Source organism: Podarcis tiliguerta (genome assembly GCF_965153285.1).
Source record: "Podarcis tiliguerta genome assembly, chromosome: 7".
Taxonomy (NCBI): Eukaryota; Metazoa; Chordata; class Lepidosauria; order Squamata; family Lacertidae; genus Podarcis; species Podarcis tiliguerta.
Genome location: NC_139540.1, coordinates 25,228,786 through 25,256,763, shown reverse-complemented (window position 1 = coordinate 25,256,763; position 27,978 = coordinate 25,228,786). Strand labels below are relative to the sequence as shown.

General features: G+C 42.5%; 1 protein-coding gene across 1 annotated transcript; it reads right to left on the bottom strand.

The window, feature by feature from the left end:
- Positions 1–493: 493 nt before the first annotated feature.
- Positions 494–27,696, bottom strand: CDH17 (cadherin 17). Its single transcript, XM_083451026.1, has 18 exons — positions 27,563–27,696; positions 25,393–25,478; positions 19,289–19,390; positions 19,056–19,193; positions 17,377–17,515; positions 16,067–16,225; positions 15,012–15,211; positions 14,497–14,631; positions 13,381–13,534; positions 12,716–12,931; positions 11,349–11,425; positions 10,499–10,690; positions 9,138–9,382; positions 7,547–7,677; positions 6,320–6,550; positions 4,838–4,954; positions 4,630–4,746; positions 494–3,044 (listed from the first exon to the last, which is right to left on the bottom strand). The coding sequence occupies exons 2-18, from the start codon at positions 25,459–25,461 to the stop codon at positions 2,935–2,937; spliced, it is 2,532 nt and encodes an 843-aa protein (XP_083307152.1). The 5' UTR covers positions 25,462–25,478; positions 27,563–27,696; the 3' UTR covers positions 494–2,934.
- Positions 27,697–27,978: the final 282 nt, after the last annotated feature.

Here is a 27,978-nt window from a genome sequence, read left to right as displayed (position 1 = left end):
AGAGATGCATTGTCATAGACCGTGAGTGGGTTGCTAAGAAGAAAGGAGCTTTCAAATGAATTAGTAGAAAAAATTGCAAGAATGGAAGTACAGTCCTCTAGAGCAGTACTTCTCCAACTATCTGATGTAAGAACATAGGAAAAACCTGTTGGACCAGGTCAAAGGCCCATCTATTCTAGCATCCTGTTCTCACAGTGGACGATCAGATGCCTGTGGGAATCCAGCAAGCAGGATCCGAGCACAGGAGCACTCTCCCCTCCTGTAATGTGGTGGACAGGCATTTCTTTTCTCCAAGTGCCAGGGACTGGTACCATATTTAGGCCTTGAAGCATCCCACCCAACCTGGGCTGTGCTGGAGTTGTTGTGGACCAGCAGCCAATGGCTCACAGATCAGCACCACTGATCTGTCCATGGGCCACCACTTTTAAGTAGCACTGCTCTAGAGCAACAAGCTGCCACAAATAAAGAAGACTATGTTAACCAATAGCAAACGTATTTTTATAAAACATATTTTATTGATTTACATGAGAAAACAACACCATGGAAACAGAAGAAAAGCTTTTGAGGATATCCAAAGCGAAGAAATTAGAGTCCAAGTGGCAGAATCCACTCCACGGTTCTAGAGCTCCAGGAAGACAGATGAAAGATGAAGACCTTGTATGTCTGTGTCCCATAACATATTACAAAACAATAACAATTACGTATTTTCATCACATGTTCACCGATGGGGATGGAGGAGAAAGTTGGCTTTATTGTGAACCTACCAAATTTGCATTTGCTGAAACATGATGTGAACCGAAGCACAGCTACCAGTCTAAGTTCACACTTCTCTAAATTTTGAGAGACAGCCTCCAGCCAAACAATGCGTACAAAAATGCATATGTTAGGGGAAAGTAGGCACGCATGTACACATTTGTGACAATAGCATACAAAAATGCATTGTATTGGGCGGAACTGCATAGAGTGTGTCTGAGGAAACAACAACTACAACAAACAAACTGTTGCAGAAATGTGCAAATTGAATTTGAAAAAAACAGAATCTTAGAGAAACCAAAAGTGAGTTTTGTCCGTCGTATTTGCCAAATACTCGAAATGATACTTTGTATTGTATAGAAGATACTGTCAAATAATGCAGGTACAGTGGTACCTCGGGTTAAGTACTTAATTCGTTCCAGAGGTCCATTCTTAACCTGAAACTGTTCTTGACCTGAAGCACCAGTTTAGCTATTGGGTCCTCCTGCTGCCAACGTGCCGCCGCAGCACGATTTCTGTTCTCATCCTGAAGCAAAGTTCTTAACCCGAGGTACTATTTCTGGGTTAGCAGAGTCTGTAACCTGAAGTGTATGTAACCTGAAGCATATGTAACGCGAGGTACCACTGTATTTCTATTGTTAGGTTCTTCAGCTGGCGGAACAAATACCAGTTATTTCTGCCCTGCTTCAGAGGAAAATTGGACATTTACAGTCCATTATTTTGATTAAGAACCTTTTTTTAAAAAAAAACCTCAGGCCCGTCTTAAGTTGTTTGTTCTTGCCATTAATGACCTTAACAGCTAGAGAGCTGCCTTCTCTCAAATGCTCCTTCCCAGGTATTTCATCCAACATATAAGCCTCAAGTCCAGATTTCTCTCCCAATAAAAGGTCTAGAAACTTACTTTTTTAAAAGAGAGAGAGAGAGATTTCTCCAAAACCTGAATTCTGTGCTGGGTCATAAAGAATGAATGAACAAATCAATCTGTTTCTGATCCATGTCACTTTTGCATGTGTCACTTACAAATCCGGTCCATCCCAATTCTTCCATTTTGGTGCAAAGTTTCTATGTTTGTTTTATTTCAGGGCAAAGTGCATACATCTCTGCCCAACTTGTTCCATCTGCGTAAGGGTGGCATGATTATTAATAGGTCACTTTTATGGTCAACATTCCACATTCTATGAATAGCAGAGATGTACTGTACTTTACTAAACCAAATACACTCATCCCCCCCACCCCATTTTAACTACAGCTATGCGTCTTACAAAGTTCGATGCAAAAGCGCCTGTATATATTTACTTCAGATTCACGATGAAGACTAATTAGTAACAGGTTAATTAGTGCATAGTTTTAGTTCTAGAAGTCATACCTAAAAGCTCAAAAGATATGAATTGCAGGGGAATTGGAACAAAGATCCTGTGTTGACTTTGTGCTTAATAAAGGAACCTTACAAGGTTTTAAGAGGCAGAGTCATGGGACACATTCTCAGATGATTCCATCAGTGGGTCTGTTATGTTATAATATTGTCCTTGGCAAAAAGCTTGTAACTATGCTAAATATAGAAAATAGCTAAAATTACACAATTTCTTTAAAAAAAAACGACTCAGAAGCATAAATGTAGGCTCCTAGGGCATGTAGTTCTTCCTACACTGAGACAAGATTTCTTAGACTTAAACCTTCCTATCACACAGCCTTGTATTTAAGCACTAGTCTGGTAGCCATTTAACTTACTCTTGTGTATGTGCATGCAATTTTGGGACTGTAGTTCACAGGTAGTGGATTTAACCCTTTTCCAAGCCACAGCCACATGAAAAATACACACACACCCCAAGCTGTAATTATCCTGGGGGGAGCATCCATAAACATTCTCCATTCCCTATGCGCCATGCTCCTGTTCCTATTTACAGCTAATATTCAAATAATGAAAAACATGTACACTAAACATTTAACACACTTTTTGCATCATAGTTAAGTCTTCTGGCACCAAAATGACTTGGGGGGGCTCTGATAACCTCAGTATAGGTCTGTATTTCTGGATGAAAGGGGAAGAGGGGAAGAAAGGTAACAATTGTATTTTCGGATTAGTGGAAAATACGGAATTTATTAATGGGAGCAGATAATAACAACAAAACTAGTTTAAAAAACACACAGCCCACAATGCAATTGTTCCTTTTGATAAAACAATTACGTCAAGTTCCGCAATTCAGATGGGCTCACAGCATTTGCTGTCTGGGCCTTTAGCTCATACTCCTTTTTGCGTTTCAGGTTGAGAAAGACGACCCCCAAAATGATACCTGAGGGAACAAAATGAGAAAGGAGATCTTTATCTCACACTTTAAGCAAAATTAGCTTTGGCAAACACTTTGCAGGCAAAACAGGCCCAGGTTTTTACAGTACAACCCAAAACATTTTTACTTTTAAGGCCCTCTGTGTTCAATGGGGCTTTACTTCCTATTGTGTGCGTTTAAAATAACAGCCCGACAATGTAATCTGATGAACACTTACAGCATCAGCAGTCAGCCAGGTTTGGCACTGGACAAAGTACTCCAGATGCTCAGAAAAGTCCCTCGCCAACTCAGCTTGCACCTGCCATTACTCACTGCCCTCTCAGTCAGATCTGCAGGTGATGCTAGTGGTGGGCAGGCAGCGGTGCCACCTTTCAATGGGAGCCAAGCTTGGTTGCTACCTGTCATCTTAATTTATCCTAAATGCAATGCCCTGACTTATAGATCTAGGAAACCTATTGATCTCTAACTCTGTCCATAGATCTCATAAGTCTGTAGGCCAAGGCATTGCATCGTCTATACATTGATAGATCTATACTGCATGAATCAGTCTAGTTCGCTTTCAAAGCCATTCAAGTTGGTGGGGCTTGCACCCTAGAGATGTTGTGATAGAGCAATCCTCTGCCCACATCCTTAAAGAAAGATGGTCAATGGCGATTTCCTTCAGTGTGAGAGAGTTGCAACTGTTCCTAGCCGTGCAAAAGTGCATAGTTGGGTCTACAATTATTCCATGGTGACTGTTTCTTCCTGGCACTAAGTTGTGGACTGCAGCCTTCATTTCCAAGCTAAGTTTGCACGAAACGTGATGGGAGGGAGTGTCTCATAGAGTTTGCAGCAAAAGTTTTGCAAATTCAGCCTGCCTTATCCAATTCATGCTTTCGAATAGCCTTTCCCTATGAATCCAAATAACAGTTTATTCAATTTGCTTCCAACAGTTGACAGCTTCCAAAAACCACAAAGACCTGTGCTCGATATATATTGCTTTTGTTTGCATGTTTGAAAGCCAAATTCCCCAGTCAGTCATCTTGGCTGCTTCAGTGTTTAAATTTATTTTCAAAATTCCCCCAAGGGGTTTGTCTTGTTTTGGAAAGTGGGGAAAAAAACCCCCCAAAACAGTCAAGTTGCTTAAGTTCTGTCAACTGCTGCTGTCCAGTCGAGTGCAATGAGGTCCAGCATCATCAGCCTGCTTTGTTCAGAATAAAAACAATTGAACTTGCAAACTTATGCAACATTCCGTACAAAAATGTATATATTTGGGGAAATAAGCACACAGGTGCTGATGAATATTCATGACAGCGTACAGCTTCCGGGTCATGTGGCTAGCATGACTAAGCCACTTCTGGAGAACCAGAGCAGCGCACAGAAACACCGTTTACCTTCCCCCTGGAGCGATATCTATGTATCTACTTGCACTTTGACATGCTTTCGAACTGCTAGGTTGGCAGGAGCAGGGACCGAGCAATGGGAGCTCACCCCGTCGCAGGGATTCGAACCACCAACCTTCTGATTGGCAAGTCCTAGGCTCTGTGGTTTAACCCACAGCACCACCCGCATCCCACTCTCACCATTAGGCCCATTTAAAACAGCCACTTACCAATGATTAGCAGTACTCCAGCCAGAATTCCAATTGCCATCCCAACTGTCGGAAGTGAATGTCCATCATCAATTGCCATGAAGCATCTATTTTCCTCTGTACATTTGCACAGTCTCACTGTGGACAAAACCACAAATTCCCAGGCATTAAGAGAAAATAGTCAAAGGGGGGGGGGAAGCAAAGAGCATAGACAGCATTTTCACTGTACCTTTCAGAGTAACAACTCCTTCCATAGGAGGCTTTCCGTTGTCATTGATTTTCAATGGTACGTAATAGTCTTTCTCTTCAAGCTTCATGTTCCTTGGGGAAATGTAGGCAAGTAAGCCTGTAAATATAAACAGTGGGTGGTAAATTTTTAACAGAAAAGCAAGATGATGGTGACAACAATAATAAGAGCAAGTGTAACCTGGAACAAAATGTTGCACTGTGGAGTGTGGCATTTCACCCAGCCAGCCAGCCATGCTCTTGTCAATAGTACTCCATTCCTCCTCCCACACAGTTTTACACACACACACACACACACACCAATTGTCAGTCAGCATTCAGTATCCACTGAGGGCCATCAGTCCTCACTGGTCTGTTTCAGGAACCCTCACCCAACAAATCAGAGTCGTCCCCCTCTTCAATATTTTTTATACTTCCGCAAACCTTAGGGTTCCCCTAAGCTCGCTCATATGTCTCTTTTGGGTACTGCCATTATGGCTACGTAAGCACCAGCGCTCAGAGAACAGAGAGTGCTATTTGTCTATCTGGTAATAAATAAGTAAAAAGGAAGACCTGTAAAATGGAATTCATGGGGGGGGGGGAGCAATCCAAGCAAATGATTGGATACTCATTGTCCCGTTGATTTAAACGGCAAATGTAAGCATGTGTTTAACTCAATGGAAATCTATGGGACTTGGGCTGGGTCAAGCCTGTTTACCTGAATCTCAGCTGCAGCTGCAGATTCATGCTCTTTCCCAGAGTTTCACCCAAGTTTCCTTACCAGATAGCTTCTACTTCTACATTTTATGTGACCTCTCATATGACATAAAAGCCACCTCTAGAAAACTAGCAGAATCTAGAGGAAGTTTAGTGCACACTCCCATGTTACTTGCTTCCGGGGGGGGGGCGGGGGGGCGGGATGTTTACAACCTCGTCAACCCAGAAAATCATGGCAGGTTTGCATTGTGATATCACATGATGTTTAAAAATTTAGTACGGCATGGCAGTATACTGATCAAAAAGCCACAGTTCCATAAAGGAACATTAGATTCCATGATAGAAGTGGTAGCATTATAATCGGGAAAACTAAGACAAGAATCCTTGTGCCATGAATAAGGAATGTGACTGCATTTATCGTGTCTTCGCTGGGTCCGAGTCTCTACAATAGGCAGGAATCCATACCCAAATGCATAAATATTGTACAGTTTTAAAAATAACAGATAACCTGTGAAGCAGAGATGCAGACCTGAGGGCTTCCAGATATTGTTGGACTCCAGCTCCCATAAGCCCCAGCTTGCATGGGCTAATGTTAGGGATGATGGGAGTTGGAGTTCAACAACCCCTGGAAGATCAGAGTTTCCCCATCTCTGAAAATATATACGTCATTAACTCAGAGTCCCATAAAAAGGCTATAGAGCTCCTTCCTAAAATGGATAGCTCGGTTGCACTGGGGTTGCATTTGCCATGGAACTGATCAAAAACTTACCATCAGGTTTAGAAACATTCCAGTTTTGTATTGCATCTGTACCAACAAGGGAATAAGTGAATCTCTGAACATATGAACGTTCATCCGGATCGGAAACTTCGATTTTCGTTTTCTCGTTTCCTTGGAGAGGGTGGCAGAAGAACACAACGTTCTTGTCTAGCCTCGGAGGGTTGTCGTTCACATCTTTCAGGTTCAGTCTCAGCTGTGCTGTAGAGCTTCGAGCTGCTTTAGCTGTGGAGTGGAACAGAGTGCAAAACAATATTCCACACTGAGGGGCAGGGGCTCTCCAAAGTTTCAGAGGCTCTCTGCCACTGAGTGGGATAGGGTGTTCAGCATGCCAACATCTGTGAAATGCCAGCAGTGGCACTTGGGAGCATCATTTGCTATGTTCTTATGTGGACGCATGACTATAGTATGTGCCAGCCTCTCTGCATTTAAAATAATGATGAACAGATTGCTAGTTGATACTGAAGGAGAAGAAGAAAACAAGTGAGGGAGAGTTAGACTCCTCCATCTTCTCCAGTCTATCCAACATGTTTTCTTGAGGACATGAAGCTTCTGCATTTGGGAATTATAAACACCTAAATATCTAAATATAAACGGCCTTGGCCCAGTATAGCTGAAGAAGCGTCTCCACCCCCATCGTTCTGCCTGGACGCTGAGGTCCAGTGCCGAGGGCCTTCTGGCAGTTCCCTCACTGCGAGAAGCAAAGTTACAGGGAACCAGGCAGAGGGCCTTCTCGGTAGTGGCACCCGCCCTGTGGAACACCCTCCCATCAGATGTCAAAGAGATAAACAACTACCTGACATTTAGAAGACATCTGAACGCAGCCCTGTTCAGGGAAGTTTTTAATGTGTGACATTAATCTTTGTTGGAAGACGCTCAGAAGTGGATGGGGAAACCCAGCCAGATGGGCGGGGTACAAATAATAAATAATTATTATTATTATTATTGTTATTATTATTATTATTATTATCTATCCAGGCCAACTGGCACAAACATCTGCCCTTTGTACCAGAGAGCTATAAGCTATCCTTTTAAAAATCCCAGAGTGCTTAACGTAGCATCAGTCCAGGGAGCTGTGTGACATTTTTAATGGTGGTGCCATTGACACCCATTATGTAAGGGGAGGGGCACCAATGTAGGATGGGCCTGCCAGGGAGGGGCACTTTGTCCTGGGTCACCTCTAATTTGGGAGTAACTTCCTTCCTTTCATTTTTTTCTTACTTTGCTCAGTTGCGACTATTTCCACGATGTAGGTTTGTTGAGTTTCCCGGTCCAGCGGGGCAGCAGTATATATTGTGCCATTGAGAGGGTCAATCCGCAGCCACTTCCTGGCATCACTTTTCAGCGCGTACCTTTGCAAGAAGAAGGCCAATATATAAGAACCCAGCTTATTCATAAAGCCTGATGTGCTTTCACTGATAGCTGGTTACAGATGCAGGAATGACCTATCAAAACAGTTGCATGGACGCTATAGCGCTATTGACTCATTCCCCCTCCCTGTAATGCAAAGAAAGGAAGGGGAACCACACCTAGTGGTCACAACTTCCTGAGTGTATATAAGTGTATGTATCTAAGCAGTAATTGACATTAAAACAGGATCACTAAAACGAAAATACAACATAAAATCAGTAAAACAGTAGTATAAAAGCATATGAAAATAAAGACTGGGTTAAGCTCAAGATGTTAAAAGGTAAAGGAACCCCTGACCATTAGATCCAATCATGGCTGACTCTGGGGTTGCAACACTCATCTCGCTTTATTGGCCGAGGGAGCCAGTGTACAGCTTCCGGGTCATGTGGCCAGCATGACTAAGCTGCTTCTGGCGAACCAGAGCAGCGCACGGAAACGCCGTTTACCTTCCCGCCAGAGCGGTACCTATTTAACTACTTGCACTTTGACGGACTTTCGAACTGCTAGGTTGGCAGGAGCAGGGACAGAACAACGGGCGCTCACCCCGTTGTGGGGATTCGAACCGCCGACCTTCTGATCAGCAAGTCCTAGGCTCTGTGGTTTAACCCACAGCGCCACCCACGTCCCAAGCTCAAGGTGTTACTATTTGTATATTCCACAGACCTCAACGTCCCAAATTCACAAATCATTACTACTTGTATATTAAATCCTTAACAGCTTGGGGCTGGTTTACTTGCGGGATTGCCTTACCCAGTATGTGCCACATAATACCGGTACTTGTTTCTGCTCTTGTAAGAAATTTATCTTTTAGTGCGGCAGAAACTACACTTTATAGAACTGCTAGCTTACTGACATCAACTGGGAGCCTTCACCGCACTATTTTCAATATCAGCTTAAAACATTTTTGTTTAGGCAAGCATATAAAATGTCGACATGAGTTTTAATCTCCTTTTTAGCTTACTGCTGATTTTAATTAACTTTTGAATGTCTTTAAAAACCTGTTTCTGTCTTTTGTTGATAATTTAAATGTAGCTTTTTTTGTAAACCGCTTCAATGTTTTATTACAATCCTGCGGGATATAAATTTTGTTAAATAAATGAAACAATACAGAAAAAAATACAAATATGTATGAGGGGAATTCAAACAGATCAAAGCAGAGTCCGATCTTATGGGTCAGGGAAAGCCTGGGCAAAAATATAATGTCTACACGGTTACAAGCCCTGAGTGTCCATCTTTCAGAGAAATGTTTATCTTCTTTCCCCCTGAAATCCCCTCTTCTACACAACCTTTAAAGTTGCAGGAGTCCGGCTCTCTGTTGCAGCTGGCCCCCTTAATTCAGCAATATGATTAACGTAAAGTCTACTTTGACCATGATTAAGTTTAGAGAGAAAGTCATCTTTACCTTATCGAGTCACGCTCTGGATCAAAGGCAGTCGCTGTTGTCAAAAAAGTACCCACAGTAGCATTTTCAGGTATCTCCACTGTATGAATGGTTTTGAGAAAAACTGGTGCTTCTTCCACATTAATAACTATGACTCTCAAGTAAGCAAAGGAGCTTAAATTGTACTGTACCCCAGTCACAAGAGGTTCAGGATTTGTGGCTTGGATTGTGAGGTTATACACATCAGTTGTTTCAAAATCAAGAGTCTAGGAAAGCAGGGAGAGAAAACCCAGTTGTATCAGGAATAGCTAGATGAACAAATACAGTGGTACCTCGGGTTAAGTACTTAATTCGTTCCGGAACCTGAAACTGTTCTTAACCTGAAGCTCCACTTTAGCTAATGGGGCCTCCTGCTGCTGCCGCGCCGCCGGAACACGATTTCTGTTCTCATCCTGAAGCAAAGTTCTTAACCCGAGGTACTATTTCTGGGTTAGCGGAGTCTGTAACCTGAAGTGTATGTAACCTGAGGTACCACTGTAATGGATCTTGGTCACATCCACACCCTATGTTTAAATCACATGCCTGCCCCCAAAGAACCTTGGGAAGTGTAGTTTGTTAAGGATGCTGGGTATTGCAGCTCTGTGATGGGTTACCTACAGTTCCCAGGAATCTTTGGGGGAAGCCCTGTGCTTTAAATGCACTTCAAATGTATATTGCGGATGAGACCATAGACCTATGGCAAGAGACCACTTGGAAAACCGTAGTGATCTCCACTCCCTGAATATTTAGCAGTCTCTCATCATTGTACAGTGGTACCTCGGGTTAAGTTCTTAATTCGTTCCGGAGGTCTGTTCTTAACCTGAAACTGTTCTTAACCTGAAGCTCCACTTTAGCTAATGGGGCCTCCTGCTGCCGCTGTGGCGCCGCTGCACAATTTCTGTTCTTACCCTGAAGCAAAGTTCTTAACCTGAAGCACTATTTCTGAGTTAGCGGATAGTGTAACCTGAAGCGTATGTAACCCGAGGTAACACTGTAGTGCTTATTATTTTATTTTATTTTCAAAGAGAGAGTTGGGGGAGCAGCCAAGCACTCTTGAAAGTCACACCTCTGCCTTGAAAGCTGTCCTCTAATCCCTATGGCTGCTCTGTATGGATTTTTTAAAAACTGGAAGTCAGGTACAAAACTCTGAGAAGAGCATTCCATGGCCTTGCTGACAGGATAGAGAAGGCCTAGCCCTTGGTCACAGCTTGCTTAATTTCCGCAGCCAAGAAGAGTCTCCTCCAATTACCTCAATGGATGGCCAAGTTCTTAAGCCCACCTCACTTAAATGTTAAGCTTTCTTTACTCATGATCCATCAGGGAAAGAAACAAAATTTATTCACCTTATTAATTGTAACATATCCTCTGTTTGTTTTTTTATCTGTCACTATTTTAAAAGTGTTGTTGGGGTCTCCCTTAACGATTTTGTACTCAATCTCAGAGCTTCCAGTGAAGGGTTCGTCAGCATCTGTGGCTTGGATTTCCCGTATTACTGTTCCTAATGGTATGTTTTCTGGAAGCGTCATAGAGCCATACTAAAGAGAAAAGAAGAAACAACAACAACCAGAACAGATGAAGAGAAACTTCTTAATGATAGAAATAGCTTGACAGTGGAACCAGTTACAAAGGTGGACAGTGGGCTCTCGCTCATCTACAAGGGCCACATCCAAACAACGCCTGGTTTAGGGCAGTGGGGATGGTTCCCCCCCCCCCACACACACACACAAGGTACCAAACCAATGCAAAACTATGACGTAGTTCATTTGACAACATGTACATGGAAGGCAAGAGGGGAGAGGGTGCCAAATTATGTCCTCACTCTGGGCTCTGTATTACCACAATCTGCCCAACACTATGATTTTATATCTAACTGAAACTGCATACACAAAAACCTGCTTCTACATCAATATCACATTTTCATTGTCAGGGAGCAATTATTTATTGGATCAAGGTGGAATCTACACACGTATAAAAAATGCTGTGAAAATGCTTTTTTAAAAAAAACCGTTTTGAAAAATACATTGAATTTTGCATAGCTCATTGTTGCCCTCTAGTGTCACATTTGTATATTGCACTTTACAACACATTTAAAACGTGTTTTCTGCCTCCGTGAAATGAGTCCCAAGATCCCTGATCGAGTGAGAGGCGTTTTCTAGATACTACAAAAGCAAAACCAGTTAAAAGAACACTCACGTCCGATTTTTCAAAGATTGGAATCTGATCGTTGGTATCAATGACATTGATCTGTACGTTGCACAGCGTTCGGAATACTGTTGGCAAAAGAACAGGACAGGATCACGCCCAAGGCTGCTCTGTGTAGAACAAGGGTTCCCAAACATTTCAATTGCCTACTTCAAGCAGGCTGCCTCTGCTGTTAGAAGCCAGCCAAACTATTCTCTGTGATCATCAGAGGAGACCCAACTAGCAATACTGCAGGCAGATGAATTGCCAGCTAAAAACCTCTCAGAGATGAGCTTTTCAAGCTGTAGTGCTAAGCCTTTGGAAACCCTCCCCAAAGGCCTCATCAGTTGGTTGTTTTAAGAACATTTAAGAACTCATTTATGGGTACTGGCCATGATGGCTATGGTCTACCTTCATTGCTGGGGGCAGTATACCTTTGAATACCAGTGGAGAGACTGCTGCTGTGTTCAGGATTCCCATGGGCATATGTTTGGCCACTGGGAGAACTGGGAGCTAGGCTGGATTGGCCTGATTCAGTAGATCTTTTTCTTATATTTTCATCTACTCAGGCCTATTTTGATATTTAGGAAGATTATTCTATTATTCTATTCTGTTGCTGACTGTGTTATTTTAATGATGGGAACCTTCTGGGTTGTTGTTGCTGTTTTTCATCTTTACAATGGCAAATTCCATGTGAGGGATTATTAGGAAAGGAACTGAAAATAAAACTGTTCATATGATAATGCCGTTTTATTGGTGATGTTTAAAAACCAATAAAAAATGTTAGAAGAAGAAGAAGAAGAAGAAGAAGAAGAAGAAGAAGAAGAAGAAGAAGAAGAAGAAGTCAGAGTGAAAATCTAGGGGTGATGGACATGTTGTTGGGGCCAGGTAGGATTTTTTTCCACTTGGCAAAATGGCACCAACCATTTGGTTTTCGTCTACCTCATAGCAATCGTCACAGCTTTGTGAGGTTAGGCATTGGGTAAGCCTTTGTTTGGATGAAGGGGAGGTTGTAGCCTCTGCCTGCCCCTCCTCATTAAGGGTATCCTGTTAAAGGAATCGGGGTGTGTTTGTGTGGATTTTGTCTGATGCCCAGACATGGGCTAGGGCCATGCCACAACCCCAGCAGGGACCCTTTGGGGTTCCCCTATTTGATGTAAGTCATAGGACTCCCCCTATTGGTGGTTTACCCTTAGATGGAGTCCCTGCAGACAGGCAGGAGTCGAGATATAGCCTGGCTTCACCCAATGCCTAAGGCAAGCTGCTCACACCTGTAACCCATAAACCTATTTCAACCCATAAACCAAAATGCTCATGTCTGTGTGTTTATTATCCATTAGGGAACTGTGGGTCACAGGGCCTTGGCAAGCAATACCAACCTGGATCTGTCACCTCCACTGTCAAAGAGTAGTTAGAGACTAGCTCCTTGTTTAAGGCAGAGGCAAATAAGTTGACATTCCCAGTTCCGCGTTCGATGCGAAACATATTATCAGAAGGCACTTTGGGGCTCTGATCCACAATGTTGTAGGTTAGGCGGGAGTTTAAAGTGTTTTCCTGGTCTCTGTCCGAAGCATGAAAAGTTCCTATGAAATTCCCTGGTGGCGGCAAAGAAAGTCAAAATTAGTTGAGCAGCAAATAAACATGAGGCAGATGAAAACAAAACATGTTGTGGTGTGAACCTGTGTCTACCCAGAAGTAAGCCCCATTGAGTTCAGTGGGGTTAACACCCAGGTAAAGGATGTGCAGGATTACAGACTCATGAAAATATTTCAGGAACCAATCCCAAGCAACAGAAAGACAATATTTTAAATAATCTAGAACAAAGAGCCTGAAATGACCCCACGATTCTCGCAGCTGCTAGTAATACAGGCCTGCAGGCAAGGGACTGGTACACCATGAAATTTATTAGAGGCACAACTGTCCAAATTCAAAATGATTGTACCTTTGCTCACATTTGATTGGCACTGTGATTAAGGTTGGCACTGGTTTCAGCTATCTGGTTCCCAAGGGAGCTGCCTGGTAAATTTTTGCCGTGTTTCCTTACCTACGGGTTCGTTGTCCTGAACTTCAAATATAGTCAAAGCTTTGTCACACACAGGGGGGTTATCATTGATGTCTTCAACTGTGACGTTAATGGTCAGTGGATAGGATAGTGCTATGTCTTCGTCTTTATCTTTTGCAACCACGTAAAAGGAATACTAAAATGGGAATATTGTGATTAGGAATTGCAACAATAGTGAATGTTTATTTTAGTCCTGCAATGGGTTATATGTAGTTCTGGGTGGAAGTGGGGGGGGATTGGTTCCATTTGCATCTGAATGCGAATCGACCAAATTCGTACTTTCCAAATCAATATGTGAGTCCTTGAAAATTTGCGCTGCAGTTTTTCCATGCAAGAAAAAAAAATGAGTACAGAAAAAGCACACATTAGGGGAAATTGTGCACAAAAAGGCACAGTTTATATGACAGTGAAAATAATGTGCAGCATATTAGGTAATGTATTCTAGAAATGCATTATATTAGGAGAAAATGCTTGCAAAAATCTGTATTTTGGTGGAAATGAATACAAAAATGTTTACACAATTTCATAGGATTTTTTCTTTTAAAAAATGGCAAACTGATGCAGAAATGGATCCAACTGAAATTAAGGTTAGGGGGGAAATGAAAGAAGCCAAAATTGTCAGATTCCTCCATCCGAACCATTGGCCCTCCAGATGTTACTGGACTACAATTCCTATCATTGCTAACCATCGGCCGTGGTGGCCAGTGGCAGATCCACACCTTGGTTTCAGAGCCCAGCCAGCCCACATGTAAACCATATGAATTCCCTGAAAGTATCTGGGAACTGTAGTTTCCTTCACATAGCTACAATTCCTAGCGCCCATAACAAACTACAGTTCCCAAAATTCTTTGGTGGGGGGGAGTCATGTGCTTTAAATGTGTGGCATGGATCTGCCCAGAGGCTATTTGGAGTTGGAGTCCAAAATAGGTTCATGTCTACCAATTCTCCACCCCTGATTCAGTGTGCAGCCAATGCAAACAAAACAAAACAAAACAAAAAACCAGATCAACATTTTGAGTAGTAATAGTGACATGCCTACAATCATTTCGCTTCCTCCATCGTTAAAAGTATATTGACAGCCCTTTTCCAAATACTTACTGCATCTTTTACTTCTCTGTCTAGTGGTTCAGTTACATAGACAGTCCCGTTCTGGGCAACCATAAATGGGAGTTTAGTGGGAGGCGTTTCCTTTTGCCGGATTTCATATCTTGCACCTGGATCATTCCACTGTACCTATCATTTCGAAGATGAGTAAAACAGCAGGTTTAAATCCTTCATATATCCATGCCTAACAACTGCGGTCCTCAGATGGGCACTGTTGAGAGTGCCACATGCCCCAAAGGGGTGCTTAGCTTGTACTAGAAACTGGGCTTTTAGTGTTGCAACTCCAGCCCTCTGGAATCCAGACAGGTGCCTAGTATCATGATAGCTAGGTGCCTACTGGAGACATTTTTGTTTAAAAAGGTTTTCCCTGAGATGTGACCCAGTCTTTAATTGTACATCTGTGGTAATGGTTTTATGGATGAATGGAGCACGTAAACATGGGAAATTGAAAATCAGACTTTGGATGCTAGATTTGATTCCTGGGCTTGTTGGCGATTGCCATATCTTACCTGAGTGATTCTCATGGGGTGGGGCTCTGTAGAATTTTCCTTGAGCTTTACTAGTGGAGGAGACTTCCAGAGGTTTTCCAACACGGTGACAATCACGTCAGCATCGCTGGGGAAGGAATTCTCTGACTGCCCTGCCATATCTTTTACTCTTACAGCGATGGTATAATTGATCCCATCTGCTGGATTTAAATACTTAGCTCCTGGAAATCAAACAGAGAATAAACGAAACAATTATTGAACTGGCAGCAACGTTCTCTTGACTAAAAACCCTCTGCAAATGTAATATTGCAAAGGTTGCAAATAATGACATGCATTTTTCATGGTAGTCTTGCAAGTAATCTAGCACCCAAACATAAAGGGTCTTAAATGTAATCACCAACATTGCTGCACATGTAAAACTAAACCATAGCTAATACTGGCAAAGGAAGGGAGGAGGAACTTAATTCAAAAAAGGGAGGGAGGGAATGCACATTCCTAAATCTATGTCCAATTTTGCAAGCCATTGTTTACATACAGACTTTACTCTACAGTGGTACCTCGGTTTAAGAACTGTCCTGTTTATGAACGATTGGGTTTATGAACTCCACAAAACCAGAAGTGGTGTCCCGGTTCGCAAACTCTACCTTGGTCTAAGAACGGAATTCAAATAGAGGAAGGGCACCGGGGGTGGGAGGCCTCATTAGGGAAACTGCGCCTCAGTTTTAGAATGGTTTCGGTTTAAGAACTGACTTCCGGAATGTCTGGGGGTATATGTCTTGTTCTGGCTTCTACCTTCGTCTCAGAGAACAAAACAACTAACAAAAGTAGCATAGAATCTGATCTCACATTCACTAAAACATATAGGGTGTTTTGCTAATGGTTTGTACTAGGCATTCACTCAGAAATTCAAGGCACATTTGCAAAGCTGCTTCTTCCCCACAAATCTAAGTAGTTCAGAAATTTTGGGGGGGGGGGTTGGATGTGACCACCTTATATTATTAACAATGGTTGGCCCAATTTTTCAAGTCAGACTGCTTAGTTGTTTGGAACTTGGTTCCACAAGTAGACTTGCCTACCAGCAGCAGTTGTGGAAATTGCTCCAGTGACATTGTTAATCTGAAAAAGCATCGTTTGATAAGGGTCTGGGAAATGTTTGCTAATGCTGTAGCTCAGTTGTGCATGAGGAGTGGTGGGATCATCACGATCAGTAGCAGTGACATATGTGAAGGGCTTTCCTGTTTGGGTGTAAAAAGAAAAATAAAGACATATCAAAAAGACAAACAGAAGGTATCATTCTCCACTGAAGACGAACCACCGACAGTAATCCACAATTTTCTAGTTTAAAGGAACCAGGCAATGTTTTCAGAACAATAAACAGCAAAATTCCTGGTTTATAAAATAGAAAGATCAATAGGTCTTCTTGGCATTCTAGCACACTAGGTAAAAATATGATAGTGACCTTTCACATTGGGATTTTTAACTTTCTGGAGTTATTTATTTAGAAATTTATTTTTTTATTTTCACAGCTTGGAACAAGCATATCTAACAATAAATAAACATTTACCACGAACAAAGACCAAAGTGGCTGATTGTTTATTCTGTTAAGAGAATGACAACAGACAATCTGGTATCTGCATACCAGACAGGCACAATAATAACTTGAGTCCTTAATCAGGTAGATCTTTCCATAGGTTTCTGTGAGTTCAAAATTGCTTTCTCATTTGGTCTTCATGGCACACAAAACAAATAAATGGTTGCCATGCCACATAAAAAGAGAAAGGGTTTGATTTATCTCTGGCTGATTTTGCTTGACAAGCAAATTACAAAAAAAACACACCCTTCTGGGTTTCATGACTACTGTGCATTTACCGTACCCTCTTATTTTATGTCATTTGAATCTCCATTTTGTCAGCTTTCAGGTTCACGTTCCCAGCTGTGGTACCCAGAGGTTGAGAGAAATGTGGAAGTGGGGTGGTTTGGCCAGACTCAACCATAGCCACTTGAAAAGAAGTGGGATAATATACTACTCAGCCCACAATGAGCACAGCTTTTCAGATGAGGTACCAAACACACAACTGAAACACATATGCACGCAAACTGGAGAGTCATGAGATCAGGGATCCCCTGCAATTGTATGCTTAGTGATGGCGCAAGGTATACTTGGGAAATGGATAACCTCTTCAGTAATGAAAGAGTAGCATTGGAAATGTCTATGAAATTTTTTGCTCCTCTGCTTTCCCCCCTTTCTTCCTGTGGTGTCCCCAGCCACTTGGCAAAATACACCTCAAACACAGCTTGACAATAACAGTTTTAAGTTAATCTCAATGTCGTATTTGTCAATCATTACAAGCCCCAAATAATGTCAAGTAAATTTTGAAATAAATACCTGGGCGGGAGTTTTGTCTCACCGCTGCGAAGTACTCCCTCTGCGAAAATTGTGGAGGGTTGTCATTGACATCGATAACATTTATTGTGATAGAATATGGGCCTTTCACTCTCTGCCCATTTTCGTCCAGACCTTCCACCTAATTTGAGGCAGAAAGAAGAGATATCAAAACAAGGTCATTCAACAAGTATATCTAACAAGATTTAGGTACCACCTCATTGTAACAAAACCTTTAAGCAGTTTACAGTAAGTCACAAAGTTTTGTCGTTCCATGTTTGAGTTGAATTGGCTAGGATGGAACTGCATGTTAGGAGTGATATGGAAATACCATTGTGGTTTCCCCTCCTCTGCTTCATATCATCCTTCTCTTGATAATTCATTAGGCGAAGAAAGCTCATTTGGTCCTGGATCCAGGACTGAACCTAAATTGGAATGGGTCCAAATAATCAGGATACCCAGTGCTATTTTTCTAGAAAAAGAGGTGCCGGAACTCACCATGAACATTTCCCTTGTTCTCTTATAATGGCAATGGTGCCAACCTAAGAGGTGCAGGAACAGAGTTCCTGTGAGTTCCAGATGGAAAAAAGCCCTGAGTATACCCTAAGAGTCCAATAATGCCTGCAACTGAGTCATAGGGCCAATTCCTAGGGCCAAGCAGTTTGTAAGCATGCCAGTGCAAGTAGATAAATAGGTACCACTGCGGCGGGAAGGTAAACAGCGTTTCCGTGTGCTCTGGTTTCCATCACGGTGTTCCGTTGCGCCAGAAGCGATTTAGTCATGCTGGCCACGTGACCCAGAAAGTTGTCTGTGGACAAACACTGGCTCCCTCAGCCTGAAAGCGAGATGAGCACTGCAATCCCATAGTCACCTTTTGAAATATACTCGGAGTCGAGTGTGGATTTCATGCTCATTATTCAGCTCATAGTAGTGAGGAATGCTAGTTCCCCCAAAATGTCTGCTTTATATACATTATTTACACAATGAGTCCCACGTGATTGGCTAATTCCGGGATTCTCCTGTAGGCCAATCAGGTTGCGGATTCACTTCCACCTGGAACTGGATTGGGTGGCTCCTGCAGACCAACTGCTGCATTCTGGATCCTATTGTTCTAGGACCAATCAGACTGCTGCATTCTGAATCCTATTGTTCTAGGACCAGACTGCTGCATTTTGGATCCTATTGTTCTAGGACCAATGAGGCTGCTGCATTTTGGATCCTATTCAACTCAGTACATAACACCTTTGACTGGACTTAACCATCCAGGGTCCTTTACCTTTTACCTTTACCTATTGGTTATAAGGGAAAGGGCCATAGGGCAGTGATAGAGTTTCTGTCTTGCATGCAATGGCTCCTAGGTTCAATCTCTAGCTTTTCCAGGTAGGAGTGGGAAAGATTTCTGGTCTGAAACCCTGGAGAGCCACTGCCAGCCAGTGCAGTCAGTACTGGGTAAGATGGACCAGTGATGTAACTTGGTGTCTAAGGCAGCTTCCTATGTCCCTATGGTCATTGTGATGGGTTAGTATTTTTTGAGATGGATGTTGCTTTTATGACTGGTTTTTATTCATTTTTATGGCTGTACTTAGTTATAGTGTACTTGGAAGCCAACTTGAGAGGGCTTTGACTGGGAGTATTCAAATAAAATATTAGAAAGAAACAAAAATGTCACATCTTTCTTTTACCTGTAGATTGTAGACGTTTCTAGTTTCCCAGTCCAGAGACCCATTAACATACAGAGACCAATCTCTCGGGTAAATATATATTTTGCCGTCTGTCACACCAATGAGTCTCAGCTTGACAGTCGGAGGTTGCAATGTAAACTAGTACATGAGGAAAAGAAACAAATCAGAACTCCAGTTTCCCATTCTCAAATATCAAACAGTTTTGAAAGTGAAGACTTTAGACATCCGTTTACCCGATAGATATAGGTGATTCCTGTCCTCCCCTCTTGAACAGAAAAAGTCTTGTCCTCCAGAGGCCCACTTATATGTGGGTCATCTGTACCTTGGCAAATGACCTGCAGGAAAAATGAGAAAGAGTCCCAGATTATTAATATTGTCCATATTAATTAATAAAACTTTGGTCCTCCTACCAGGGCGATATAATTGTAATTCTGTGTCATTGTTGCAGCAGCGGTGACACTGCATTGGCTGAAATAGGGAATTTCTCCTTACAACATTTGATAGATACTGTGTGACACAATAATATAGACGAATAGATAGCTATTTAGCAGTAACATAGCTTCTAAGTTTTTATATGTGAAGTTTGCAGAAGTCTAAGCAATCCAGAGATGCCCACAAGAGAATTTGACTTTCAGATTTTAGAGTTCGAAAATAATCAGATATAGAATGTGAATTGATTCGTTCCTTTGCAGTTCCCCACTAGAAAATGTGAATGGTGAAAGTGGAAGATTTAGCATAATGTGAGTATTTGCAAACTCATTCATGCTGCTTAGAACAATGAAGCCTGTGTAAGTAAAGATGCAATCCTACACACACTTGAAAGTTGGTCCCACTGAGCTCATGAAATGCAAGTAGCTACCTTCCGGAACCAAACATGCATTTCTTAACAGATGCATAGTTCTTTTTTGCTGTTTCCACAATAGGATCAGGGTATATTGCCTTTTGTCATAAATGCTAGGGTGACTACAGAGCATTCATGGGTGGGTGGAATGACTCAAGTTCAACAGTCCATTAAAGTGTTGAATGTGCACATGTTGTTCGAAGGTTGATTCCCCACCTAGTATCTTGCAAGAGCTCCTGTAGAGATAATAGATGCTGTAAAGCAAAGCTTTTTCTAACGCATATGCTCTATTGCTCTTCTAAACTAAAGGCACATGGGACATTTCTTTCAGACTTTCATTTGACTGATACTGCGAATGCTAAGGTGGTCTGTTTTGACAAACACAGTGGTACCTCGCAAGATGAATGCCTCGCAAGACGAAAAACTCGCAAGACGAAAGAGTTTTTTGTTTTTTGAGTTGCTTCGCAAGACGAATTTCCCTATGGGCTTGCTTCGCAAGACGAAAACGTCTTGCGCCTTTTTCTTAAAACCGTCAATGCATTCCTATGGGAAACCGTCAATGCATTTCCTATGGGAAACCGTGCTTCGCAAGATGAAAAATTCACAAGACGAAAAAACTCGCAGAACGAATTAATTTCATCTTGCGAGGCACCACTGCATTTGGCATGGAGTCCATTTTCTAGTGATCCCTCACCTCCCACCCCTTAATATATTTTGCTTGTACATAGAACAGCCCACAACTAACACTGTGTTCTGAGGAAATTTTTGTTCTAGTTCCATTGTTTTTTTCAAAGAATGAATACTTGAAAAGGAGTATCATTCTCTGTCCTTTAATCAACTGTTTTACCTTTTCTTCTTTGCCTTTATCAGGGATTTTCATCTCTCTGCTTTCATTATAAATACATATACAATCATCTGTTCTACAAGTTCTTACAGCTGGGGAACGTTTGTTTTAATTTCAGAGCAATCCAAAGGTGGGGTGGGAATGGGTAGAGCAGAGTGGCAGATACACTGCTGCTTCTCAAGCTCTGCTGCTAGTTCACACCTGCCAGAGCAGAAGGTGAGGCATTTCTCTCTCACTACACTAGCTCAGGCTTATGTGCTCCTGTCCTATTCCCCTTCCATCTCACCATCTCAAGCTCTAGCTTCTTCCTTCACTTCCTAGTTTGGCCAAACCATAGTTTACTGTGATGCCCAGTTCTGATAAACTAGAGATTGCTTCTAAACCAGAACTGGAACCAATGATCTGAAGTGATTTTCAGATTCTGTCTTAGAGACAGCCTGATGGTTGCTTGATTTGCGGGACTAAGTTACAGAATCAGAACATGTGAGGAGAAACGGGAATATGCATGCCCTTGATGGCCAAGCCATGGTTTAGCCATTATGCATGAATGTCTCTCCGTTTTAAATTGTGTGTGTGCTCCTATCCTAATTTAGGTTCTCTAGTTTATCTGTTTCGCTAGCTTACATTGTGCCAAAGGCCCCAATAATGTTCATAGCATTTCCTTTCTTCTAAATGGGTGAAAGGAATACATTGAGCTCTGTATAATTAAACAAGATCTTTTATTGGGTGAAGTGTTTATAGAGGTCTGCTTTTGTCATATTTTATAGGGAAATATGTCTGTTTGGAAAGAGCAAAGTCTAATTCTCTAACCGAAATCCAGGGTTCAAAGTTTAGTTCTTATATCAGTGTATAGATCCTTCTCTGTCAATTAGAAATGTTTTATGTGAGCTGTAAAATGTTAGGCTGCCTGGTGAATCATTATTTAATGAAACAATGAGGAGGGGCACTTCCTTCTATTTCCTCGTTCCATTTACTGTTTGGCAGCTGCTCCAATGCCTGTATGAAATGGCTGCAAGCAAAGGACAGTTTCAACCGTCAGTAAAATCCCTGGCAAGAAATATTTAAAATGCAGCATGATGATTCATAGGATCTCACGTCAGGTCAGAGGCAGCAGCCATAGTACAAAAATCCATGGTTCCATGTCTACAACAAGATTTCCTGTTCTCTTGCAGCAGAAGAGAAAGCAGATATATTTGTTTCCTTTAGAATATGCAGGAAGCGTGAGCCATCCTTATCGTTTGTTCAGTAGGGGACTGACCATTACTAAACCACTGAGCCTCTTGGTCTTGCCGATCAGAAGGTCGGCGGTTCAAATCCCCGCAACAGGGTGAGCTCCTGTTGCTCTGTCCCAGCTCATGCCTAATCTAGCAGTTTGAAAGCACACTAGGTACCACTGTGGCAGGAAGGTAAATGGCTTTTCCGTGTGCTCTGGTTTCCGCCCAGCAGTGTCCTCTTGTGCCAGAAGCGGTTTAGTCATTCTGGCCACATGACCCAGAAAGCTGTCTGCGGACAAACGTCGGCTGAAAGCGAGATGAGCGTGACAATCCCATAGTCGCCTTTGACTGGACTTAACCGTCCAGGAGTCCTTTACCCTTTACCCTTTATACTACCAGGGCAAACTATACCATTAGAGATAGCTGCCTCAGGCGGCAGTGCTGGGTGGGCAGGTGTTGGAGGACAGAGCTGTGTGTGCCAAATGGCTTGTGTTGTGTGGTCTAAGGTAGCTTGCTGCTCCCTACTGCCAATGAGAATACTGTTACAGGATAGCTACTAAAGCAAGAAACCACTGCCAGTCTGATTGGCTTCTGGACATGGATTTAGGAAGGTGGGAAATGTCTTGGGCCACTCCTGCCTATGGCATGTCTGATTTGCAGAGGGAGCAGACAATCCAGATCACCTGCCTGGGGAAAAGTATACTTCGAATCAGACACACAAAAGTCATGGGGACGTCAAGGAGATGAATATGTAGTTTGAGGGCATAATGTAGTGTGGGTCACTGATACTGGACTGTGCTGCGTATGACAGATGACAACAAACCAGTTAATTTGGTGCTGAAAAACCAAATTAGGTTAAATCCAATCATGCCATATATCAAGTCAGAGGTATGAAGAAGTATTGTTGGGTGCCTGTTCCACAATATAATTATGAAATATATCTGCTTTTTAAAATATAAATGGACATTTGGTTCTCAGAGACAAAAACAGGTATTGACAAGTGGGATCTGCAACAAATATTTGCAGAGTGTAGTATTGCTGTTTAACCAGCCACACCCTTCTCAAAAATACTCCATTCCATTCCCACTCGCTTCCCCAGCAATATGTCAGCATTCCATGGCCACTGAGTCTGCTTCAGTCTTCATGGGGCTATTTTGGGGGTTTTCTTCCAAAGGATTTTTGTACTTCTGCCAACCTCAGGGTTCCCATAAGCTTGGTGATATATTATTCCTCTCTGGCTACATAAGGATCCACATTCCCCTCTGAACTTTAGAAATAGAGGGAACAATTTAACTTAATTTGATATATATTTTAAATATTGTATTTTTTCCCATAGATATCCCGCTCAAGGATGACAACATACAGCTCAATTGTAAGGGAGCTTCTGGCAGAGGGTTTAGTTGAGTGTCAACATGCTAAAGTATTGCTTCTAATACCTCTATCCCAAAGGCACACTGATTTCTAGTTGTCCTAACAGACTGCAATCCTATGCAAAGTTAATTGGAAGTCCCATTAAATAGAATGGGGTAAACATCTGAGTAAACATGTGTAGGTTTGTTCCTGTGGTGTGTCAAAAGCTAATTAAATCAAGGGTAAATCTCATTTGCAAATGAGTGGGCTCCCTCCCTCAACTGAAATTTAGTTTTAAAAGCCAGTGCCAGTGTTTTCGGGGTAGGGTGTTAGGATTGCAGTTAGGAGTTAGGGTTGCACTGGAGATAGTAAGCAGCAGGATGGAGCGAGAGTCAGGGAACAATAAATAAGAGCAATGGCTGAGGTCTGCTTAAGTCCAAGGCTGCTGTGACTATGGGAGAAGCAAGAACATCTTGGAGCCTCAGTGCTGTCAGCACCTCCATCATGGGCTCAGGTTTGATATATGTGTAAGCAGTGCTTTTTTCTTTTAAAAAAAATGTTTAGGGGGACTCTCATTTTCCTACTCATATTGAAATACTGCCCCTCAATGAGGCCAAACTTAGATTCACAAAATGTTTAGGGGTATGCGTACCCCTGCGTCCCCTCAGAAAAAAGCACTGTGTGTAAATAAACCACATATCATGAAGACACCACAGTCTCTGCTGTGCCTCATTGTCCGAAAGGAAACACAGACCCTGGGTGAATGCAGTTGAAACTCCTGGAATCTCACACTGCTATGCAGATTTGGGTGGCCTGTAACAATATGTTATTCTCAGAAGTATATGCATTTTTATTCACACTTTCCCCTAAAATACAAATCTTAAAACTTTTCTTCCTCTTCTTGGGGAACTGCATTACAAATTCCAGAGGATGGCTGTCTTTTGGTTTGTGTTCTGTTTCAGGTAGTGAAAATTAGGTTGGTTTGTCTAAAAATGTAAAGTGAAACAAATTTCTCCCCCATCCCTAGGTGGGACTCAAGAAGCACATCCCAATTTTTTCTCTCCAAAAATTTAAAATGAAAGGTTTACAAATGGGTGATGCATTGCTCTGCTGTATAGTCTTTATGCTGTTTGCTGCTTTCTCCTGTGCTAGTATTGTATACCGTATTTTTTGCTCTATAAGACTCACTTTTTCCCTCCTAAAAAGTAAGGGGAAATGTGTGTGAGTCTTATGGAGCAAATGCAGGCTGCGCAGCTATCCCAGAAGCCAGAACAGTATGAGGGATCGCTGTGCAGCAATCCCTCTTGCTGTTCTGGCTTCTGAGATTCAGAATATTTTTTTTTCTTGTTTTCCTCCTCCAAAATTAGGTGTGTCTTATAGTCTGGTGCGTCTTATAGAGTGAAAAATACGGTAGTTAGGAACTGAACAGCTTCCAAATTTTCTTGAACTTTAATTTTAAAAATGAAAGTATTTTTTTTAAAAAAAAAAAGTTTCCAAAAATTGTGCAGGTGTGGGAATGGCATCACTTATTGCTAGGAATGGGGAAGATATTTGACTCCTTAATTCTCACTTCCTAAAGCAATGAACAAACCAGACAGCAATTATCTTTCAAAACTCACGCTTCTCTAAATTTTGCGATGCAGTTCTCCAGTTGTACAAAAATGTGTCTTTTAAGGGAAATATTCATGAAAATTACAAAAACCGCATTACATATGGAGAAATTGCTTGTGAAGATGTATATATTGCCCAAAGAAAGCATACAAAAACTTTACATCAGGAGAAAGTCACTCTAGAATGCTGATAAATTTTCACAAGCGATTTCTCCGCATTCAATAACTTAAACAAGGGTCAGTCCCTGTCTCCTATCTATCTGTTAACTGCTGTGGGAAAAGGACATTGATTTTCCTGGCATGATCCTATGGATTAGCGCAAATTAGAAAATGTATAAATAAATAAATTAACAAACAAAGCACACAACAAAAGACTCTTCCCATTGTGATCTCTGGACTTGCCATGGCTTATGGCCAGAATAATTTGTTTCTTCTCAAATAGTTATTTAGAGAGTTCCTATGGTGTTTCTTGACTTACCAGATGAAGTATGAGGAGACACCCAAAGTGATGTGGATATATTTTAAGCATCTTGGTGAGAACTTCCATTCCAATTATTCCAATTCCTATAAAACATTCACAGAAAAGATCTCGAGTAGCTGTTATGGGCAGGTTTGAATGTTCAGGCAAGCAAGTAACTCCATTGAACTGTACTACCAGCGGAAGGGGCTAATGGAGCGCTGGCCCACCAACCCCAGTTTCCCCTCAGCCAGCCCCACCTGCCTGTTTTGTTCCTTACAACCAATTCAGGGGCTGTCACTGCCTGTCCTTAGTGTTGCCCCTGGTAGAACTCTGCAGGGAGGAGGACAGGAATAACACCAAAATTAGCTGGTTCAGCCCCTCTGGCGCCATCTACTGTTGGCCTCCCTGCCTGTCACAATGGGCAGCAGCCACCACTGCGAACCACCATGGGGCCTCCCCAGACAGAAAAACCCTTTCCCACGAGGATATGATTCCCCTTTGTTCATTGGGAGGTAGTAGGTATCAGATTTTCTTTTTAGATAAAAGGAAAACTCGGACAAAGCAAATCACCAGTTAAGCAAGGGGAGTTGGCGGGAAGGTAGGACAAGCACAGATTATGGTGCATAGGGTCTCCTTTGCAATAAGTCCCTTCTTCTGCCCCACAGCAAGCGGACGGATTGGATCCAAAGGTTTCCCTCCTCAGTCAGAAGGAGGCTTCCTCCACCTGAGAAAGCTCTTTGCACCGGAGGAAAAGAACCTTTGGACCTATAAACAATATCCTGTCCTAACTGCCCTATAATGTAAGGGAGGGAGGTTTCTCTTGGTTCTTTATAATCAAAGAAGGATAGAAAATAGACTCCAAGAGGGACAAATCAAGGCACAAACTAAGGAACTCTTTCCCCCCAGAAACAGTGAGGGCTTTCAAAGTGGCAGGGAACCGAGGGAACATCCAGCAGGGATGCTATTGAGAGTGCAATAATAGGGGCTCGCTACTGTTATCATTAGGGGCTGTGGGTAAATAATTGAGAGTGCAATAATAGGGGCTCGCTACTGTTATCATTAGGCGCTGTGGGTAAAAGCCTCAGTGCCTAGGGCTTGCCGATCGAAAGGTCGGCGGTTCGAATCCCTGCGGCGGGGTGCGCTCCCGTCATTCGGTCCCAGCGCCTGCCAACCTAGCAGTTCGAAAGAACCTCCGGGTGCAAGTAGATAAATAGGGACCGCTTACTGGCGGGAAGGTAAATGGCGTTCCGTGTGCTCCGCTGGCTCGCCAGATGTGGCTTTGTCACACTGGCCACGTGACCCGGAAGTGTCTCCGGACAGCGCTGGCCCCCGGCCTCTTAAGTGAGATAGGCGCACAACCCTAGAGTCTGTCAAGACTGGCCCGTACGGGCAGGGGTACCTTTACCTTTACCTTTACTATTATCATACAGTCCACCGTCTGCACCCTTCCTCTAGGGAGGATGCTTAGTGCAAGCTCCCCTTTTCTCTCTCTAGGTCCCTCCAGTTCTACCTGCAGAAGTATGAAATATAGATTGTATCACCTGACATGGACAGGGACATAAGAGCATAAGAAAAGCCCTGGTGGATAAGGGCAAAGGCCCATTTTGTCCTGGTTCTCACAGTGGCCAGCCAAAGGAAGGCTGGAAGCAGGACCTGGGTGCAAGAGTGCTCTCCTCACTTGTGATTCCCAGCTAAAGTGGTACCTCGGGTTACATACGCTTCAGGTTACAGACTCTGCTAACCCAGAAATAGTACCTCGGGTTAAGAACTTTGCTTCAGGAGGAGAACAGAAATCACGCTGTGGCAGCGCTGCAGCAGCAGGAGACCCCATTAGCTAAAATGGTCTTCAGGTTAAGAACAGTTTCAGGTTAAGAACAGACCTCCGGAACGAATTAAGTACGTAACCAGAGGTACCACTGTACTGGCATTCAAGAAACACTGCCGCCAGCAGTTCAGGTAGAAGAACATACCCATTGTGGCTAATAGCCACTGATAGCCTCGTCCTCCACAAAGGAACTTTTGGATTTTGTAACAAACAAAAGAAACTCCTAACAGAGACTGGCTCGTAACAGCAAACAGCCCTCACAAGCAGCAGGGAAGCAAATTCTCACTGACAAGAACGGTCAAAAGAATCTCGTACGGTATGAAAACCTCCCCAATAAATCTTGTTTAAAAGATCACCTCTTACCTGGTGCACAAAAACCTCGATCTGTTCCGAAGGGTATTTCCACACCTGCCCAAGATGGTGGTGCCTGCCTGTGTCTCTCAGAACCCTTGGCAGTTTCTAAGCCTCTCCGCAGGGTTTTGATCAAACATTAACTTCCTTCATTGACAAGTCCCGATCTTAAACGGAAAGGTGTGGCTTGAAATGGCAACCATGGTAAATAAAATGCAAAGGAGCAGTTTGGAGCAGAGCAAATCCCTCTTTCACACACTCAAACACACCTCCAAGTCACGTATCTTTCATCCCCTGAACTTTCATGTGAGTTTTTATTGATTGAATCATAGAACTGGTTGAAAAACATACCGAGAATGAGGTTGCTTCAATACATGTAATATTTGAGCAACGATTATCAAGAATGTAAAGAAGGGATAACCCTTCAC